Source organism: Suncus etruscus, chromosome 3 (genome assembly GCF_024139225.1).
Source record: "Suncus etruscus isolate mSunEtr1 chromosome 3, mSunEtr1.pri.cur, whole genome shotgun sequence".
NCBI classification, from domain to species: Eukaryota; Metazoa; Chordata; class Mammalia; order Eulipotyphla; family Soricidae; genus Suncus; species Suncus etruscus.
The window spans coordinates 108,592,714-108,615,135 of record NC_064850.1 but is presented as its reverse complement, the minus strand read 5'-3'; the positions used below and the strand labels follow the sequence as shown (position 1 = coordinate 108,615,135).

Below are 22,422 nucleotides of genomic sequence, written 5' to 3'. Positions count from 1 at the left end.
CTGTATTATTTCTCCAGCTCCATATTGTACTATATTTTTAATCATACAATTATTATTTATGTGATTTCATATACCTCTGTAATAAGTTCTTTCTATGACTGTTAGTAGAATGAAAGTACCCTTTCATTCATTCAATCTATCATACTGATCTGAGTTTTTCATTATTGAGTCAGTAATAACTTTATTCTATTTTAAATGTCCCAGTTACACCAGTAGTGATCTCTGCAGAGCCAAGAGTAAGCTCTGAGCACTGCCAGATGTAGCCCTAAACCCAAAAATCCAAGAACAAAAAAAGTATCCCAGTTACTTATAGATTTTCCAGAACACTTTGTTATGCTAATCTTCTAGTTAAACTTTTTAGATGACTACAAATACACACACATACACACAGAGAGTGGGGGAAAACTATGCATGGCTCATTAAGAAATAACTTATTTAATCACTTTGGTGGTAAAAATAGATATTAGTTCAGAAACTACTTTAGCCTAGAAAATGATGGGAAATATATTTAAGATCAGAATTTACAAGAAAGCTCCTGGAAAGGTTAAAATCATAATTTGCAGAGTGCCTAAGGGTTGAAAGTTACATTGAGTCTTTAAGCAATGAAACATTGGCAAAGGAAATGTTTTAATGAGACTTTTTTTTAACCCAAAGAGAGAGAGGTAGAAGACTGGAGTTGTAGTTGTATATAAAAAATCCTCATAACTGCTTAACAGGTGTTCCAAGAATAAAGAAAACCACTGTTCGTCTCTCCTTTGAGACTTCTTCCATGTCATTCTGATTCAGATCCAACTTCAAGGGTAGAGTAGGGGAGTACACAATTAAATTGGTCCTTTTCTCCAGCTTCTAAATAAAAAAAAGAAAGTAATTTCTCATTTGGATCTGGAGACAAATGACTTGGAAAGTACTGTTTATTATATTTGGTCTTGGTTCCCCTCTTCTATGGATATTTGAAAGAGGATACTAGTGTTCTTATCAATGATTCAGTTATTTTAATTTCAGGCTAAATTTGGGCTTTATGTTGCATCCAGTGGAAACCTTTCTTCAGTGTTCTTTGTAGAAAATCAATGTAAAAATTAAGAAATATCAAAAAATTATGATTCTTCCTACTTGACTACGCCAGAAAAGAAAAAAAAAACATGTGTCTATTTCAAGTATATGTGTTGTTTTGTTTGTTTGTTTGTGAGACATACCTGGCACTGTTCAGGAGATATTCCTGGCTTGATTGGTGCTCAGGGTTATTGTTGGCAGTGCTTGGGTGACTATATATGGCACCAGGCATCTAACTGTGCTCCTTCATGCAAATAATGTGCTCCAGTCCCCCTGAAAGATATTTGAAAAGAACTAAAAATATCATTTTTGACTCTTGGGTTTAATGTCTATGAGGAGGAAAAAGAATCAAGATTCTTGACCTGTTAAGAATTTCTTATGATGCAGGAAATGAGATTATCATCTCCTTAGAGGGGCCAACACCAGGGGAAAAAACTGTGTGGCAATCAAAATAAAAACAAAATAAAACAAAACACCTCCTTCTGCCCTAACACATCATAAAAATAAAATCCCAACCAAAACAATGAAAACTTAAAGCATTGTAAACAGAACGTAGTACTGTGAAAGATCCCAATAAAAATATGTAGTACTATATAAAAAATTATCAGGCTGTTTCAAAAACTGTGGACATCTGGCCAGGTGGGAAAAGAAAATAAAAAGGGAGAAAGAGTAAGGTCCTGTTGTAATCATAGGGAGTTTCTTGAAACTTCTGGAAAAAACCTTAAGGGCAGGGTCTCTGAATTCCATTCTACAGAGTCATGCATCTGATGCCAGGGTTCATCAGGAAGTCTTCTGTATACTTAGACCTTATTTTAATACATACATAAAATCTTTGCAGAGGAAAATCAAAACTAAGAAGTCATGACATTTGCTTATACATAAACGGATATGGAGAGAATTATGCTCAATGAAATGAGTCAGAAGGAGAGCCTTGACATAGAATGATCACATTAATTTGTGAAATACATAAAAATATAGTATGGTAATAATAAACAAAGATAATAGAGATGAGGGCCAGGAAGACTGGTCCATGGTAGGAAGTTTGCCACAAATAGTGGGGGAATGCAGTTAGGGCAGAGAAGGGACCACTATGACTATGATAGTTGGAAATGATCACTGTAGACAAGAATTGGGAACTGAAAGGAAATAAAGGGATTTAAATGATACCCCTTCAGTAACAAAATTAAAAAAAAAACATAGAGTCTAAAAGAAAAGAAAGAAGAGAGAGAAAAGGAAGAAAAATATATACCATAGAAGCAGGCACGAGGAGGAAGGCAGGAGGGACACTGATTGGTGGTGGAAATGTGCACTGGTGAAGTGAAGGGTATTGGACATTGTATGACTGAAATTCAATCATGAACAACTTTGTAACTGTGTCTCACAGTGATTTAATTAAAGATTTTATTAAAAACAATAAACAAAGCCCAAGCTTAGACAGTACTGTGGAGGGCAGTTTTTGTCTTTATTAGTTTAGGCTATATTTTCATTCCTGTCAGTACTGGACTTTCCTCAGTCTATTATCATGAAAAAAGAATCTGATTGAAATCTTTTAATGTTACTAAAAGGTTCATGATCAACAAAGTAAACAACCAATGAATTTGACCATTAATTTGGTCAGAATCAGTTTCTTCTCTTATGTTCCAGAGAGGAGTGAGATTGTCTAATATTTATCTTTTTCCTTCTGACATTTCATTTAACATGACTCTCTACTTCCACTCATGTTGTTGCAAAAGGCAAAGTTTCTCCCATCCCCAATGTTTGAGTAGCATTCTGATCTCTATATCAGCACCCTTTCCTTATGTACTCGTTTGTTGTTGAGTCTAAGGATTGTTTACAGAACATGGCTATAATGAACAATGTTATAATGAAAATATGGGAGCCATATGTTTTTAAATTAGTGTTTAGTTTTCTTTGGGGATGGAGTTGTTGGTGTAGAAGGTGGTTCTGAGGTTTCCCTGTTGTCCAATTAAAATTGAGCACTTTTTTCCTCTGTTTACATCTGCATCTATGCCTTTTCATCATTTGACAATGGTGTGTTATTGAGTATCCCTCTTTCAGTGACTTTAATCTTCCCTTTAATATTTCTATTTTTTTCTTCTTCACATTTTTAAAATCTTTTATTTTTTTATTATTATTATTTTTACTTTTTTTGTTTTATGGCAGTGCTTGGGGATTACTCCTGGTTCAATCCTCACTCCCTGTGGCGGTGGGGATAGAACCTGGATTTCCTGCAGGCAAAGCATGTGCTCCAAATCTTTGACCCATCTCCCCAGCTCCACATCCATTACAAAAATTCAAATTAATTAATTAGTATTGTGACCATATCTTTGGCACTTTACCAGTTTAAGTTAGGATGCAGTGCTTGCTAGGTAGAAATGGGGGTGTTAAATAATTTATTAACACTTATTTGAATAATTATTTTTTATTTTTTAAACCTGTTGAAATAATAGCACAAAGCAATTGATTTTTGAATGTTGAACCAATCTTGCATCCCTGAGAAATCCGAATTTTTAATATTGTGTATCTTTATACATTGCTGGATTAGATATTTAATATTTTATTGAGGTTTCTACATTTGTAGAAATAGTTGTCAAATTTCTTGTAATGTCTTTAGATTCATTGGATTCATATAGGAGCACCACTGGCCTTAGAGAAGGAGCTATGAAGTGTTTTCTTTGCTTTTTTCTTTTTTTTTAAATAAATTATCTTTATTTAAGCACCGTGATTACAAACATAATTGTAGTTGTATGATTACAGTCATGCAAAGAACACCCCCCTTCACCAGTGCAGGATTCACACCACCAATTTTCCAGATCTATCTACTCCCCACCCCACCCACACCTGTACTCGAGACAGGCTTTCTTTTTCCCTCATTCATTCTCATTGTTATGATAGTTTTCAGTGTAGTTATTTCTCTAACTGCACTTATCACTCTATGTGGTGAGCTTCATGTCATGAGCTGCACCTACATTGGAAGATCGGGGGAAATAAAGCAGTAAAATATTAGAAATGAGATTTGTAGGGCAGTATCAAGGTCACAATACAAGATGGATGTTATGGATATATAAAATATATGCATACAATACTATCAATAGGAAAACAAGGAGAAAATTTCAGTGACTGTCCCAACATAAACCAGTACTAAAACCGCCCGCCCTCCTCCCAAAGCGCATTTCCATTAGTGTAGGGAGAGGTAGGGGGGAAGCCTGAGGACCACTAAGAGTCCACCTGAACCCACTGCTGGCCATCTGAGCTGGCACCCAGGGAAGGCCTGGAGTCAGGGGGAAAAGACAAGGATGGCTGAGGGCCTGCCAAGCCTCCCAGAACTCCCCAGGTCAGAGAGAAGGGCTCCGGTATGGGGCCTCCCCAAACCCCATACCTGGCAAGAGCTGTCTCTAGAATCAAAGAGGAAACCGGAGGCCAGATGTCTGCCTGCCCTCCTCCCCATGCACCTCCCCACTAGAGTACAGAGGAAGGGGGGAAGCCTGAGGACCACTAAGAGTCCACCTGAACCCACTTCTGGTCATCTGAGCTGGCACCCAGGAAAGGCCTGGAGTCAGGGGAAAAAGACAAGAATGGCTGGGGGCCTGCCAAGCCTCCCAGCACTCCCCAGGCCAGGGAGAAGGGCTCCGGTATGGGGCCTCCCCAAACCCCATACCTGGCAAGAGCTGGTCTCAGAATCAAGGAGGAAACCGGAAGCCAGATGTCTGCCCGCCCTCCTCCCCATGCACCTCCCCCCTGGAGTACAGAGGGAGGGGGGAGCCTGAGGACCACTAAGAGTCCACCTGAACCCACTCTGGCCATCTGAGCTGGCACCCAGGAAAGGCCTGGAGTCAGGGAAAAAAGACAAGGACGGCTGGGGGCCTGCCAAGCCTCCCAGTACTCCCCAGGCCAGGGAGAAGGGCTCCGGTATGGGGCCTCCCCAAACCCCATACCTGGCAAGAGCTGGTCTCCAGAATCAAAGAGGAAACCGGAGGCCAGATGCCTGCCAGCCCTCCTCCCCATGCACCTCCCCCACTGGAGTATAGAGGAAGGGGGGAAGCCTGAGGACCACTAAGAGTCCACCTGAACCTACTTCTGGCCACCTGAACCTACTTCTGGCCACTCCAGGTAGGGCCTGGAGTCCAGGGGAAAAAGAGGGGGTAGGCTATGGGGCCTGCCAAACCTCCCAGCACTCCCCAGGCTAGGGAGAAAGGCTCCAGCATGGGGTCTCCCCAAACCCCGTGCCCGACAACACTTGCATAAGCTCAGTTTTTCTGATCTGTTAGTTCAGTGTGAACATTTTTAATTTCAGTTGACAAATTTTCTTGATTTTGCTCCAGTCAAGTCTATCGATGCTTTTTTTTGAGCTCCCTGAACATTTTCCATAATTCTACTCTAAACTATTTGTTTCCTACTTTTTAGATTATTAGAGGAGCCATCTTGATTTTTGTAAATATGGGGGTGTACTGCAAAATTACTCTATTGGCAAGGCTGTAGATTGCTTCTTAAAATGTGCAGAAATGGAATTCAGGGATTACAAGAGCGGCCACGTTTCGGGTATGGGTCCTGGAGAGGTTATAGTCCTTGGAGTGTCTAGGCAGACTCAGCAGAAAAGAGGTCTTTGCTTCTTTCTAACCTCTGAAAAAGACTATAGAGAACTGATACAGTTTTTTTCTTTTTGAAGAAATTGTCAGTGTTTTCTCATAGCTTTTCCTTCACTGGAATGACTGCAAACTGAATGAGGCCAGGGGTTTAATTTGCTTATTGCTTGCCAAATTACTGGCTGGCAGAATTTAATATTTTGTGCTATTTACAGACAACCTGAACTTTCTCATCATCAACAAGGTTCCTGCCTCTTTTCTGGCCATAGCACTGCAGGTGCCTGCCAGGTTCTGGAAGAGGGTGTGAAGAAATAGAGGGAATCAGAGGACTTTTGAAAAGAAATATTTAATTTACTTATCTTAGAATTTTTTTTCAACTGGTGAAAATAGTCTAACATACAAGACATCACAATGATTTTTTTGTTGTTGTTTTGGCTGATGTGAGCCCTAGATCCTGGAAATTCAATCAGGCATTGGTTCTTCGAGGAAGAATTATTGGAAGTAGGCCGGCAAAGATTTGAAAGGAACACATAATGAGCTGTAGCATATGGATGAGAAAAAAATCTAGGTTCCCAGAATAAACTTATCTATATGTTTGAGTGTTTATACCTATGTAGAGAGTTGTTTGATTTCACTACCAAGACAAAGTCCACACATTTATTTCTAAAAAAAAATATTAGTTTATTTTTTATAACTTTTTAAAGGCTCATATTGGACTTTGTGTGTGTTATAATCCTGGCTCATTTGGTGTGTGTGTGTGTGTGTGTGTGTATACTACAAAGGTAATGAGTAGAATCTTGGCTTTCCCTCTGTGTAAGACTGATGCCCAGCTCTTTCAGTCCTCTCTCTGTTTCCTATTTTGGAAGTTTTAAGTTAAAAGACAAATTAAGACCAGTTTACAAGATAATTCACATCCAGATTTGCTGGGTGTAAGTTTCCTTAACTATAAAAAAAAGTATAATAATACCAATTTCATCAATGATTAAAGGGCTAATGGCCCAGAGGTTTCAAATCTTGGTTCTGCTAATATTTCAATGCTGTAACCTTGTGACAAGTAATTTAGTCTCTATGTGCCTCAGTTTCCTCATAAGTGAAATAAGGGCAATGGTAAGTGGTCTTTTTGTTTTGTTTTGTTTTGGTTTTGGGATACATGTGGTCACACTGCTCAGGGGTTACTCCTGGCTCTGTGCTCAGAAATGGCTCCTGGCTTGGGAAACCATATGGCATGCCAGGGATCGAACCAAGTTCTGTCCTGGGTCAGCTGCATGTAAGGCAAGTGGCCTACAGCTGCGTTACCACTCCAGGCCCACTTTGTGGTCTTAAGAGTGGCATGAATGAATAGATGTGAATGGCTAGGGCAGGATCATGTAAAGGTTGGTGACCATTACTCTTGCTTAAGGATTAGCTATGTGAAGATGGCACCAGTAGGAGAAGTTTCAAGTGTGTGTATCTAGGCCTGTCATGCCACAGTACTGAGGGAGGTTAAAGGGATGGAAATCTGTAGCTTCCTGAATCAAATTCTGGATCTATAAAGTGCCAGCTGTGTGACAATTGGTAAATTCATCAAAATTTTCAGTTCCTAAACTTATTCCTTGGTTTATCAAGAAAAGAAATAATAGTTATATTATCCTGTAGTCTTTTAACATAACTGCACAGTGCAATATATAAAGAGTCTTATATTTACATAGAGCTATACAATGCAATATATAAAGAGCTTTGTACCTACTTAAAGCCCTTTCCCCAGCAACTTGTAATATTAAACACTTGGTGAATTTTAGAAATTGTGATTAGCTCTTATTTGTGATAGATATATGTAACTGGGACCATAACCTACCAGTTCTCTTAACCATCCAAGTTTTACAACACAGTCTGAACTTGTGTCCCTTTTGACTAATAAGGTAGTTGATGATTGGCTGAATAATAAATCCCAGCCTTGGGTTTTGCTTATTCTGTTTCATAACATGCAAACTTTTAGTACCAAACTGGGCTTTTCCCACCTTGGCTAATCATTACTTCTCAAAAATGCTGACCAAATCTGAAAATAATCTTCACTTCTGTCATTAATTTAAGAGGTAATGTTTTCCAGTATGGCTAACTTTCTCAAACCACGCTCTCACTGAATCATATTCATTATTGTGGTGGGCATTCATTTTTGTTATATTAATATTTTAAGAGTAATGACCATAAGTATTGGAATATTTGTTATCTCTGTGTAGGACACAGTTTAGAAATTCAACATGGTCTTCCCAGAACAGCAAATATCAGTGAACCTTCTTGTGTGGGGTGATGAGAATGATTGCTGCAATTACCTTGACAGCAATGGTGTCACCTGAGGGACCATTCTGCTGTAAGGATCTCCGAGACCTCAATAAAATGATGCTATTCATTGTTTTTGAATGTTCTTTTATTTGGACTTTACTCTGAGATGGTAAAGGCTAAATTGTAGTGTGTGTATGTGTATGTGTATGTGTGTAGTTGATGAATCAATTCACACCAAAAATTTTCAAATCACACCGCTCTACTTTTATAACCATTCATTGGAAACCATATGGTTTTATCTTCATTAGTAATGCATCTAGCAAATGCATTTATTTCTCTATGCAGGGCATTTGATAGGAATTGAATCTGTGTTTTCTTTCTGTTGATACAGAATTTTTCTTTTAACACCATTGTGTAGCCATTGATTGATGTTTCCTTAGCTTCTGATCTTTGAGTTTATAGCTACAAAAGAGAAATTCAAAGTTACCATTAACCATTGCTGGTCTCATCTTTGATGATAGACACTGTCTGAGGAATTCATAAAGATAGTACTTTTAGAAGTGGAAGCTATCCTAGTCAAATGAAAGGGTGTTTAGATTCACCGAGAAGTCAGGACAGGAAAGTTTGGGTAGGAGGTTGTCTGCGTCTGGGACAGTGACCCCTCTGTAGGATTCGGAGACCTGAAAAGAGTAGATACTATTCTCAGCCTTGAAAACAGTGTCCAAACTCTCTGAGGCAAGTATCCATAGAGAGGCTGTTGCCATGTTTCCTGGGAGATTAGATGCATCAGCTCAGAGAAGATGGCAAGGTATATGGGTAGTTCATGATCCAAAGCTTCTCTTCCTGGGTCTTTGTAAATGCTTCAGAACTAAGGAGGATTTCTGTAGTGGTAGAGAGTAGGTCTTAATACTAACAAGAGTTTGCTGCTGGTTTCACTAGAGGAGTGAGAAGAACAGAATTTATTGGGTTTAGACAAAGAAAAGAATCTGACATTTCCTGGAGCCAAGTGCTGTGAAAGCCAAGGTAGGCACACCCCACTCACAGGACCTGAAAAAGGGTGACAAACAGACAGCATGACCTGGAAATTAGTGTAGACCTGGATAGGGCACATTGGGAACCTGTCCCACTAAGATTTTGTACAAGAAGGTTTAATTTTTTTTAATTTAAAGAACTCTTATTTATAAAATTGACTTTTAGGCATATCACATTTCAACATCAATCCCACCACCACTTTTCCCATATTCAAGTCCCCCCTCATAACCCCACTGTTCCCCTCAAAATTTCCTTCCTGTCTTATTCACAGGCACATTATGAAGTTTGGTAGTTGCCTCTTCGATCTCATGTTTGCAGTATTATTGAGACTGTTTTGGTACATTAATATACAACTATCCTACATCACCAGTATAACTTAAGCCCAGATCTCTGTTCCCCATTACCTCCTTTTCTCATCTTTTTCCTCCCCCTTAATTTCTTTTCTTCTCTGTTCTTTTCCCTCCCTGAACTCTAGGGTCAAGGGTCATCTAGGCATCCCCTTTCCCCTTATTACATTACATTTCCTTATCAAGTTATCCTATATATCACAGATAAGTGAGATCACCCTGAGTTTGTCTTTCTTCTTCTGACTTATTTCACTCAACATGATATATTTGAATTCTACCCAGATTGCAGCAAATTGCATAACTGCATCATTCTCTGCAGTGGCATAGTAGTCCATTGTGTATCTTCAAAATCCATTCATCTGTTGTTGAACATTTAGATTGATTCCATATTTATTGCTACATTTAGCACAAGAAAGTTCTAAGGATCCTGACTCAGAGACCCCAAGTTCTCAACCCAATGAATGCTCAATTTCTATTTCAGAAGTGAGAGGCCTGGAGGAAAAAATGCCCAGGTAAAATGGCAGCAATAGCCTGAAGCATTTGTTTGAAGAAACTTAGTACAGCATCAGGAAACAATGTTTCTGCAGTTTGCAGAAGGACATGGAGCGTTCAGGTTTCCACAGAAAACACAACCTTCTTTGGATAACACCAAAATACTTACAGAGAGCAAGATTTCCCAACCATATTGTAGTCATTGAAAACAGAAGCACACATTTAAAATTTTTTAAATTTATATTTTATAATAACTTTATTTTATTTTTATATATATCTTTAAGCACCATGATTACAAATATGATTGTAATTGGGGTTCAGTCTTAAAAGAACACCCCTTTACCAGTGCAACATTTTCACCACCAATGCCTCCCATCTACCTCCTTCCCATCCCCTGCCTTTATTCTAGACAGGTATTCTACTTCTCTCGCTTATTAACATTGTCATAATAGTTGTTAGTGTAGTTATTTCTCTAACTGCACTCACCACTCTTTGTGGTAAGCTTCATATCGTGATCTGGTTCTTCTGGCCCTCATCTCTTTTGTTTCTAGGCATTATTACAACAGTCTTTTAATTTTCTTAAAATACATAGATGAGTGAGACTATTCTGTATCTATCTCTCTCCCTCTGACTTTTTCACTCAGCATGATAGTTTCCATGTCCATGTATAGGAAAATTTCATGACTTTATCTCTCCTGACGGCTGCATATTATTCCATTGTGTATATGTACCGGAGTTTCTTTAGCCATTCACCTGTTGTCAAGCATATGGGTTGCTTCCAGAGTCTGGTTATTGTAAATAGTGCTGCAGTAAGTATAGGTGAGGAGCACACTTTGGTCTAAAAACTTACTTGGAGGGTTCCTTAATTAAAAAAAATTTTTTTTTTTTTTGGCAAAAGCTGGCTCCCTGTGTGTGACACCAGGCGGGGAAAATCCGCGAAAGTACACCGGCCCAGTGGGGCTCAGCTGTGAAAGACTGTGAGTGTGACCTGTCTATGTCTGTCTACTGTCCTCTTGCGTGAAACTCTTGCGAGTGGGGCAAAAAGAGGCTCAGAGGAGCACGGCCGCTCCGCTTCGCTACGCGGCCGTGCACTCTTTCTAAGGAAAGAACTCCATTGCAACAAGAAGGAAAAATCACACTAAGAACGGCGCTATATCACAGAAGCAAACATTTCTCTCTGGACTGTCTTCTCTGTTACATGATCGGGCCTAAGATTTGACCCAGTGTGAGGCTTCATCCACGGAGGACTCCCCTCCCTTAGAGGCAAGTCAGCCCATCCAGAAAGGGAGGAGCCAGAGGAGTGTGCTGCCTACATCATATAGACAATGAATACCACTACAACACGTAGAAAAACCCACAATACAAATGTGACAATGGGGAAACAGCGCAGGCCAGCATCAGACATAGAGAATGAAGATGACAATTCTGAGGACCAGATAATGACTGAACAACTAATCAACCTCTCAGATAAGGACTTTAGACTAGCAATATGGAAGGTGCTCAACAGACTCCAAGAAACCATGGATCGAGTTGAACAGAACACTAATAAGAACCAAGAAAATATGAAGGCAGAAATGACAAAACTCCAAACTGAAATAACATGTCAACTAACAGGCCTGAAAAACTCAGTAAATGAAGTGAATGACAAAATGGATAAGCTCTGGGACAGGGTATCAGAAGCTGAGAATAGACTTGGTGCTGTGGAAGATGAGATACATAACAATTCCATACAGCAGGAGAGATTGGACAAAAAACTTAAAGCAAATGAGCAGACAATGGAAAAATTAGTCAAAGAATGGGAACAGACGAAAATAGAAGTCTATGATAAGATCAACAGAAACAACTTAAGAATCATTGGAGTCCCAGAGACCCAGGAAGAAAATTTCCAGGAAGAATCAATGGTCAAGAACATCATTAAAGAGAAACTTCCAGAGCTAAAGAATATATGTGATCAAATCCTGCATGCCCGAAGAGTACCAACCAAAAGAGACCCCAGAAAAACCACCCCAAGACACATCCTAGTCACAATGACAAATCCCACAGATAGAGACAGAATTCTGAAAACAGCAAGATCAAAAGGGGAAATCATGTTCAAGCAAGCTTCCCTGAGATTTACAGCAGACCTGTCACCAGAAACGCTCAATGCCAGAAAGCAGTGGTGGGATATTGTGACAAGACTGAATGAAATGAATGCTTCACCCAGAATACTATACCCAGCAAAACTCACTTTCCGGTTTGATGGAAGAATACATGGTTTCACAGACAAAAAACAGCTCAGAAACTTCACAGACACAAAACCAGTCTTAAGAGAAAAACTGAAAGACCTAATCTAAGACAAGACTACCCAAAAGACACACCAAATTTTGAAATAAAGATGGCGTTAAATCCCAGGACAATTCTTTCTCTCAACGTCAATGGACTAAATGCACCAGTTAAGAGACACAGAGTGGCTAAATGGATCAAAAAACTCAATCCAACCTTCTGCTGCCTACAAGAAACGCACCTGAATAGTCAGAACAAACATAGACTCAAAATAAAAGGCTGGAGAAAAGTTATCCAAGCAAACAACACCCATAAAAAAGCTGGAGTGGCCATACTAATATCAGATAATGCAAACTTTATACTCAGGAAGGTTGTAAGGGACAAAGACGGACATTTTATATTAATCAAGGGGTACGTAGAGCAGGAAGAATTCACTCTCCTAAACATATATGCACCGAATGAGGGGCCAGCAAAATATTTAATACAACTGCTGACAAATCTGAAAAATAATATCAACAACAACACAATAATTGTGGGGGACCTAAACACGGCTTTGTCAACACTGGACAGGTCAACCAGACTGAAACCCAACAAGAATATACTAGACCTGAGGAGAGAAATGGAAGAAAGAGGCCTAGTGGATATATATAGGACACTCCATCCCCAGAAACCTGGATACACATTCTTCTCCAATGTACATGGGACATTCTCCAGGATAGACTACATGCTGGCACATAAAACATACCTCCATAAGATCAAGAGGATAGAAATTTTGCAGACTACCTTCGCTGACCACAAGGCTCTGAAATTATTTGTGAACTCCAAAGGGACTCAGAAGAAACACTTTAACACCTGGAAGTTAAACAGCCTCATGCTCAATAACCAGTGGGTCCGAGATGAAATCAAGGAGGAAATAAAAAGGTTCCTGGAAACAAATGACAATAAAGACACAAACTCTCAGAACTTATGGGACACAGCAAAAGCAGTACTGAGAGGAAAATTTATAGCTTTGCAAGCACACATCAGGAAGGAAGAAGGAGCTTACCTGAGTAGCTTAATGACACAGCTAATAGAACTAGAAAATGCTCAACAAAAGGACCCAAGAACAGGAAGACAGAAGGAAATAACAAAGCTGAGAGCAGAAATCAACGAAGTGGAAACTCAAAAAACAATCCGAAAGATCAACGAAAGCAGAAGTTGGTTCTTTGAAAAAATAAACAAGATTGATAGACCACTGGCAAACCTAACAAAGAAAGAGAGAGAGAGAAACTTGATAAATCGTATCAGGAATGAAAAAGGAGAGATCACTACTGATATGACAGAGATTCAAAGGGTAATCAGAAACTACTTTGAAAAACTCTACGCCACTAAAAATGAGAACCTGGAAGAAATGGATAAATTCTTGGACTCTTATAATCTTCCACGGTTGAAGGAAGAGGATGTAGCATATCTAAACACCCCCATCACCATTGATGAAATTAAAACAGTAATCAAATGTCTGCCGAAAAACAAAAGCCCAGGTCCAGATGGATTCACTAATGAATTCTATCAAACTTTCCAAGAGGAACTACTGCCAATCTTGGCAAGACTCTTTCATGAAATTGAACAAACAGAAACACTTCCAAATAGCTTTTATGAAGCCAACATCACCTTGATACCTAAACCAGACAGAGACGCTACCAAAAAAGAAAATTACAGACCAATATCACTGATGAATGCAGATGCAAAGATCCTCAACAAAATCCTGGCAAATAGGATTCAATGCCTCATTAAGAAGATCATCCACTACGATCAAGTAGGTTTCATCCCAGGAATGCAAGGCTGGTTTAACATCCGTAAATCTATCAACATAATACACAACATCAATAACAAGAAAAATAAAAACCACATGATCATATCAATAGATGCAGAGAAAGCATTTGATAAGGTCCAACACCCATTCTTGATCAAAACTCTCAGCAAGATGGGAATGGAGGGAACCTTTCTCAATATAGTGAAGGCCATCTACCACAAGCCAGTGGCAAATATTATCCTCAATGGAGAAAAACTGAAAGCCTTCCCTCTAAATTCTGGCACAAGACAAGGCTGTCCTCTCTCACCACTCCTATTCAACATAGCACTGGAAGTACTTGCTATAGCGATTAGGCAAGAAAAGGATATCAAGGGAATCCAGATAGGAAAGGAAGAAGTCAAGCTCTCACTGTTTGCAGATAACATGATACTCTACTTAGAAAACCCTAAAGACTCTATCAAAAAGCTTCTAGAAACAATAGACTCATATAGCAAGGTGGCAGGCTACAAAATTAACACACAAAAATCAATGGCCTTTCTATACACCAACAGTAATAAAGAAGAAATGGACATTAAGAAAACAACCCCATTCACAATAGTACCACACAAACTCAAATATCTTGGAATCAACTTGACTAAATATGTGAAGGACCTATACAAAGAAAACTATAAAACTCTGCTCCAAGAAATAAGAGAGGACACACGGAAATGGAAACACATACCCTGCTCATGGATTGGCAGGATTAACATCATCAAAATGTCAATACTCCCCAAGGCATTATACAGATTTAATGCCATCCCTCTAAAGATACCCATGACATTCTTCAAAGAAGTGGATCAGACACTTTTGAAATTCATTTGGAACAATAAACACCCTCGAATAGCTAAAGCAATCATTGGGAAAAAGAATATGGGAGGAATTACTTTTCCCAACTTTAAACTGTACTACAAGCAACAGTTATCAAAACAGCATGGTATTGGAATAAGGATAGGTCCTCAGATCAGTGGAATAGGCTTGAATACTCAGAAAATGTTCCCCAGAGATACAACCATCTAATTTTTGATAAAGGAGCAGGAAATCCTAAATGGAGCAGGGAAAGCCTCTTCAACAAGTGGTGTTGGCACAATTGGATAGCCACTTGCAAAAAATTAAACTTAGACCCCCAGCTAACATCATGTACAAAGGTAAAATCCAAATGGATTAAAGACCTCGATATCAGCCCCAAAACCATAAGATATATAGAACAGCACATAGGCAAAACACTACAGGACATTACAGGCATCTTCAAGGAGGAAACTGCACTCTCCAAGCAAGTGAAAGCAGAGATTAACAGATGGGAATATATTAAGCTGAGAAGCTTCTGCACCTCAAAGGAAATAGTGCCCAGGATACAAGAGCCACCCACTGAGTGGGAGAAACTATTCACCCAATACCCATCAGATAAGGGGCTAATCTCCAAAATATACAAGGCACTGACAGAACTTTACAAGAAAAAAACATCTAACCCCATCAAAAAATGGGGAGAAGAAATGAACAGACACTTTGACAAAGAAGAAATACGCATGGCCAAAAGACACATGAAAAAATGTTCCACATCACTAATCATCAGGGAGATGCAAATCAAAACAACGATGAGATACCACCTCACACCCCAGAGAATGGCACACATCACAAAGAATGAGAATAAACAGTGTTGGCGGGGATGTGGAGAGAAAGGAACTCTTATCCACTGCTGGTGGGAATGCTGTCTAGTTCAACCTTTATGGAAAGCGATATGGAGATTCCTCCAAAAACTGGAAATCGAGCTCCCATACGATCCAGCTATACCACTCCTAGGAATATACCCTAGGAACACAAAAATACAATACAAAAACCCCTTCCTTACACCTATATTCATTGCAGCTCTATTTACCATAGCAAGACTCTGGAAACAACCAAGATGCCCTTCAACAGATGAATGGCTAAAGAAACTGTGGTACATATACACAATGGAATATTATGCAGCTGTCAGGAGAGATGAAGTCATGAAATTTTCCTATACATGGATGTACATGGAATCTATTATGCTGAGTGAAATAAGTCAGAGAGAGAGAGAAAAACGCAGAATGGTCTCACTCATCTATGGGTTTTAAGAAAAATGAAAGACACCCTTGTAATAATAATTTTCAGACACAAAAGAGAAAAGAGCTGGAAGTTCCAGCTCACCTCAGGAAGCTCACCACAAAGAGTGATGAGTTTAGTTAGAGAAATAACTACATTTTGAACTGTCCTAATATTGAGAATGTATGAGGGAAATGTAGAGCCTGTTTAGGGTACAGGCGGGGGTTGGGTGGGGAGGAGGGTGATTTGGGACTTGGGTGATGGGAATGTTGCACTGGTGATGGGTGGTGTTCCTTTTATGACTGAAACCCAAACACAATCATGTATGTAATCAAGGTGTTTAAATAAAAAAAAAATTAAAAAAAAAAAAAAAAAAAAAAAAGAGTTCTTATTCATAAAACAAAAAAAAAAAAAAAAAAAAAAATTTTTTTTTGTTTTGGGCCCAGAGAGATAGCACAGGGTGTTTGCCTTGCAAGCAGCCGATCCAGGACCTAAGGTGGTTGGTTCGAACCCCGGTGTCCCATATGATCCCCTGTGCCTGCCAGAAGCTATTTCTGAGCAAACAGCCAGGAGTAACCCCTGAGCACCGCCGGCTGTGGCCCAAGAATAAAACAAAAAAAATTTTTTTTTGTTAATACAAATACCACGGACTCTTTGGGCACCTATGATATATGATCTCATAACAACTTTAATCATATGTACATTTCATTTTACCTATATAGATAATAAAAGACAGATTTAAAAGGAACACTTTACTTTAAAAAAGGATGATCAAAGTAAGAAACAATTTTTTTTAAGACATTAACTCTTCAACAATGAAGGTGAATGATTTACCATAACTTTGAAGTGGTGATGAGAAAAAGGTTTATTTTGAGAAATATAAACATATCTGTACTTTTATTTAATTATTTTGGTTACCAAGTTAAGGAGAGTCTAATTATTAAAGGGAATAAGTATATTTCAGTTAGAAATGAGTGTTAGTAAAAAGGACCATTTTCCTCATTCAAATTCAAAAATTTTCTCAAGTACATCAGGTTAAAGATCTGGTAGCATTTTGATGAAAATTAATGTATTATGGTGTGTGTGCATATGCTTACATGTGCATGCATGTGAAATATATATTCATATATGTGCATCAGTACATGAGTGTATCGATTTAGAAAAACTTCACATTTTTTCTATGATTGCACTGTTTATTTGCAGCTTCCTAGGATTTGTTTCTTTGAAATTCTTAAAGGGAGAATGTTCATTGTTTCCAAGTAAAACAATAGGTTATAAGATAGCTGCATGAGCATTTTTGAACTGTTTGTTGCTTCAGAAAGGGAAGTCTGTGTATGAAATCAAGAGAACTTTCAGGCTTTTCCCTGGAGTCATTGGCTTTGGCGCCCAGCAGTCATGTGGGAGTCAGGAGACATGGAAGCAGTGATCCAGGACAAAGCAAAAGGAATTATGAAAAGGCCTCTTGCCTGGGAAAGGGGAAGGAGTCAAAGGTCAGGCTGCCCTCAGAAAAAGGCCTATGCCTCCTAGCAATCTATTCACTCTGGGCACTTGGGTCTTTTCTTGGGAGATGGCAGTTTCATCATCAGAACAAGAGGCAATAGTAGCAAGCGAAACTATTGCTGTCATGAGATTTGTCTCTCAAAAGGAGAATTGATGTCTCTCAATGTGCCATTGCAGTGATTTTGAATGCCACTCTCTGAGGACCCAAGTTGAACAAGCCAACACACACTTGGTTGTTTTCTCCATAAGTGCGATAGAATTCTATAAACCATATGCAGAAATATACAACAAAGCTTGTAAAGGTTTTTAGTTGGTTTTTAGTTTTTAGTTGCACTTTCAGAGCAGTCTTCTGCTTAGATGCTCTTTGAAGAGTTTTGAAGAGTTTGCACTTTCAGAGCAGTCTTCTGCTTAGATGCTCTTTGAAGAGTTTGAAGAGTTTTCTTTCATATTTTACCCACTAACCAAAATATAAAATATATTTGTATATAATACATTTAAACACATAAATACTATATTATATACTTTGATATATTTTATATAGAGTATATAATTTTTGTCACTTTGTTATTTTTTTCCTGTTGTACTTGAAATTTATGAGGCTAAAATTAGGATGAAAGTTTTGTGCAAACAAATGTCATATGTTTCAAAATTATCAATGCTATTTAAAAACAAATAAAACCATCATAATTATCAGGTGATCAATGCTATTAAGATAATAACTATAATATATGCACAGATGGGCATAAGGATATAAATAGTATGTATTATAGTATTCACAGCATGTATCATCAGGGCCAGGAAACATAAATGTTTGAATGGTATGTACTAGTATTAGATACAGAAATAGATAAAGGGTTTATACCTTAAATCCTAGGTATTGTTTCTCTTTTAGAATATTTGGAACTTCTCCCCAGTGCAATATGTAAATTGTTAATTCTGAGCATAAATGACATCTTTTAACTTACTCAGTGAACTCCAGGCTGAGAAGCATCACTTTCTGGGAAAACATTTTGGAAATGAGTATGTGTCATGGTTGTGGGGAAATCATTTAGAAGACACTTTACAGTGGGTTTGGGATCACCGGAAGGGGGGATGATTATGTCAATTCATGGAGGCTCTTTCTTGTTGAGTTATGTGGTAGAAATCAAGAATTAGGATTTGGCCTATAATTCTTACCTTACTTAGAATCTTCCTTTCAAAATGCCAGTTCTAAAAAGTCTTTTATGAGTAGGTTGCAAATATTTTACTTACCAAGATTTCTTTTTTTTTTTTTTCAGGGTAGAGCGCGAACGCAGTCCCCCACTACCACAAATTATGCAGTCGAGTTTCTCACATTTGGGGAATCGCAGGGGTCAGCACATCCGGAGTGCAATGAATAAGCCTCACCCTGGGAAAATCACCTTCGTGATCATGGTATCTCCCCTGCCAGGTAAGTATATTTACCAAGATTTCTAACTAACAAACTTTAGTCACTTGTTCTACAGAATCTCTTTTCTAAAGAATAGGATTCTGGTATTTCTGTCAGTCTGAAAGGCCATCTTTTTCTCTTGCTAATTGGTGGGAAACTGCAGCCTCATTTATCTTAAATCTACCATTCTTCACTTGAGGTATCTGGACAATTTGTAGGCAGTCTCAGGGGAATTTGATCTTAAATGATTGGGGTGACTGCTTTTTCAGTTATCATGGAAAAGTAAGAATTTAGCTAGCTTCTGTCTCCTTCATAAATAGACACAGTACAGCTTTCAGCTTTTTAAAACCAGTGTCCGAAGTTCTTGCTAGAAAAGGAGATCATTTGTAAACTAAACGAGAGCAGCATTTTTTTTTCTCTCTCGAACTTCCCATAAAAAACAGCAACAAGGGGGCCCGGAGAGATAGCACAGTGGTGTTTGCCTTGCAAGCAGCCCATCCAGGACCTAAGGTGGTTGGTTCGAATCCTGGTGTCCCATATGGTCCCCCGTGCCTGCCAGGAGTTATTTCTGAGCAGATAGCCAGGAGTAACCCCTGAGCACCACCGGGTGTGGCCCAAAAACCACAAAAAGGATAAAAGAATTTTATGACTCACAAAAATTTTACTCCATTCCAAATAGCATTTCTCTAGACATGATCACAATAATTATTCTTTGGGAGAAAATGAAATTGATGACTCAGAATTTTTTTACTCCACTTCCTAAGCTATCTCTGTCAAGCAGAGATAGCCGCTAGGGAGAAAAAGGCTCAGTGGGGCTGAGAATGGGATCAGTTCTCCATGTAAGACTTATCTTTTGAACCACACCACTAGTCTGCTAAATTGCTTGAATAAAAGACTCTCTTTTCAAAGAAGATTTTGCGGTTCACATTTCTGTGATTAGGTGACCACTTCAGACTCACTTGGTGTCATGGTCAATTAATATTTTATTTAGTCATTTAATGAAGATCTTGGTAAAGCCATAATTTTAAGTATTCTAGGGTGGTTATTTCAGGCACTTAAGCACCAGGATTAAAGACAAAAGCTGCTGATAGAGGATGAATTTGAGTTTGGTCCATTTAACTGCTCTCATGTGCTGACACAGCCAGTTGGACCCTGGCTAAGACTCTGGGAGAAAGTCACTTTTTATTTTCTTATATAATTAAACTATTTGTCTCCTTTAATTCTTTTTATCTTGCTTAATACCATTTACTTTCTGGCCACCTAACTGTATTTTGGGAGCAATGAAATGGGATGTTTCCATGCAGGCTGTTCATTATTATCCTTAAAAATAAATGAGGTGGGGCTGGAGAGAAAAACATCATGGAAAGGGATTATCTTGCCTGTGGTTGGTCCCTGGAACTGCATACTATTCCCTTAGTGCTACCAGGAGTGATCCCTGAACACAGAGCCAGGAGCATGTCTTGAGCAGCACCAGACATGTCTCCAAAAAATAAATGAGGCCTTTTCAGTATCAGAAATGTGACAGTTATTGTTGAAATCTTAGGATAGCCAGTTACCATTTAATAAAGCATATACATGTATGACTTTGTACATATATTATATTTATATATTTTAAAGTACATTTTGTGCTTGATAGAATATTAATTTTGAAACATTTTTATATGGCTATATGTTGTGAACATTTTCTTTTACCGTTATTATGTACTTTTTATTTCATAATCATAAACAACTCTGCAATCCAGCAAGATGGGACAGGGTAAGGACTAGGGAACTGAGGGTACACACGGGCCAGAGGGCATTCTGGGCACGTGGGGGATGGGCACACCAGACTCCTGAGGTCTGGTGTAGTGGGAACAAAGAAGCAGGGCCTTAGACTTGTCCGCAGTCGGAGATGGTGATCTTCTTGCTGGTCTTGCCATTCTTGGACCCAAAGCGCTCCATAGCCTCCACAATGTTCATGCCCTCCTTCACCTTGCCGAACACCACGTGTTTGCCATCCAGCCACTCAGTCTTGGCAGTGCAGATAAAGAACTGGGAGCCATTGGTGTTGGGGCCTGCATTGGCCATGGAAAGGATGCCAGGCCCCGTGTGCTTCAGGATGAAGATCTCATCATCAAACTTCTCTCCATAGATGGACTTGCCGCCTGTGCCGTTGTGGCGAGTGAAGTCACCGCCCTGGCACATAAATCCTGGAATAATTCTGTGGAAGCAGGAACCTTTGTAACCAAATCCTTTCTCACCAGTGCTCAGCGCACGGAAATTCTCTGCCGTCTTTGGAACTTTGTCTGCAAACAGCTCGAAAGACACGCGGCCCAGGGGCGCGCCATCCACCGCGATGTCGAAGAACACGGTAGGGTTGACCATGGCGGCAGGAGACACCGCGGCGACGGCGTCTGCAGGGGCGGGGCTGTTGTGAACATTTTAATATCTTTAGATTATTACAAATTTTAAAATATTTTTGAGAACATTTATCTAGAATTTTCAAAAGCTTATATCATAAGTAACTTGTAATTTAAGTAATAGTTTTTAGATATTTATCAGTTTCTAATTTTCACTGATTGAAAATAATTCTCCTACAAACATTGCAGAAGAAATTATAGGCATTTCTTTAAGCATATTTAAATATTTGTTTTAGAACAACTTCCTAGGTGCAAAAATGTGTAGCCAGAGTTGATGGGCAATTGTGAGAGTTTTTTACAGGTGTCATTGTCACACTGCCTTCCCTGTAAAAGTCTTACCCATGTATTCCTGGACTATTTTTTTCTTCTTCCTTTGGCTGTGTTGCTAAGTTCAGCCCTTTCATTTGATATCTTTTAAAAAAACTGTAACCCTGGGTTTTCAAATGAAGTGGTAGGTTTTCCCTCATATTTCATGCCTTTCCCTAAAAGTAGGTATGTCCTAAAAATTGGTCTTATCAGACCTATTTATAAGAAGGGTTCTGAGTACTGCTTCCAGTCTTAATTCATATCCATGTTGTAAGGTACAGAAGAAACTGAGGGAATTCCTCAGGGAATTGGTAGCTGATGGAAACTTCCAGTCTATATAGCTAATAGAATACATTCCACTTCAAAGATTGCTGTCAGGAATGTGAGGCTGGAACAATATTACAGAGGGGAGGGTGTTTGCCGTTCAGACTTTGCATGCTGCCAACCTGGGTTTTATTCCCACAATTCCCTATGGTCTCTTGAATCCTTCTGGAGTGATTTCTGAAAATAGAGCCAGGAATAAGCCCTGAGGACTGTCAGGTATGGCCCCAAACAAAACAAAACATAAGATGGCCATCATTCCAAGATCTAGATGCAGCCTATTTCTTTCCCTGTGTTGGTCTTTTCTGCTATATCTTGTCTAAAATTATCCTTTAGGATCATCAGCGGGGTGAAAGAGCTAAGTATTGTGCCACTGCAGAACTTGACAGCAGCCATACTGGTCATTCCAAGCTGAGTCTGTCTTCTCTTCTTCTGCTCACTAATCACTAACCTGGGAAGGATACCTGTTAACTGCACTGCTCTCAGACTGCCAAGCAGTGTGTGTGCCCTGGGATCTCTCCCTGATCCCCTAAAGGCAGGATGAGGGGAGGGAAGGTGGAATGGGTACTAG

At 39.0% G+C, this 22,422-nt stretch overlaps 1 protein-coding gene and 1 non-coding gene across 2 annotated transcripts; both read right to left on the bottom strand.

Annotated features, from left to right (window-relative positions):
- Positions 1-18,691: 18,691 nt before the first annotated feature.
- Positions 18,692-18,854, bottom strand: LOC126005770 (U1 spliceosomal RNA). The gene has a single exon (XR_007494805.1). It is a non-coding gene; the product is annotated as a U1 spliceosomal RNA (small nuclear RNA).
- Positions 18,855-20,567: 1,713 nt separating this feature from the next.
- LOC126003436 (peptidyl-prolyl cis-trans isomerase A-like) lies at positions 20,568-21,224 on the bottom strand. The gene has a single exon (XM_049769632.1). It carries the CDS (start codon positions 21,187-21,189, stop codon positions 20,695-20,697), a length of 495 nt encoding a protein of 164 aa, XP_049625589.1. The 5' UTR covers positions 21,190-21,224; the 3' UTR covers positions 20,568-20,694.
- Between the last annotated feature and the right edge of the window lie 1,198 nt (positions 21,225-22,422).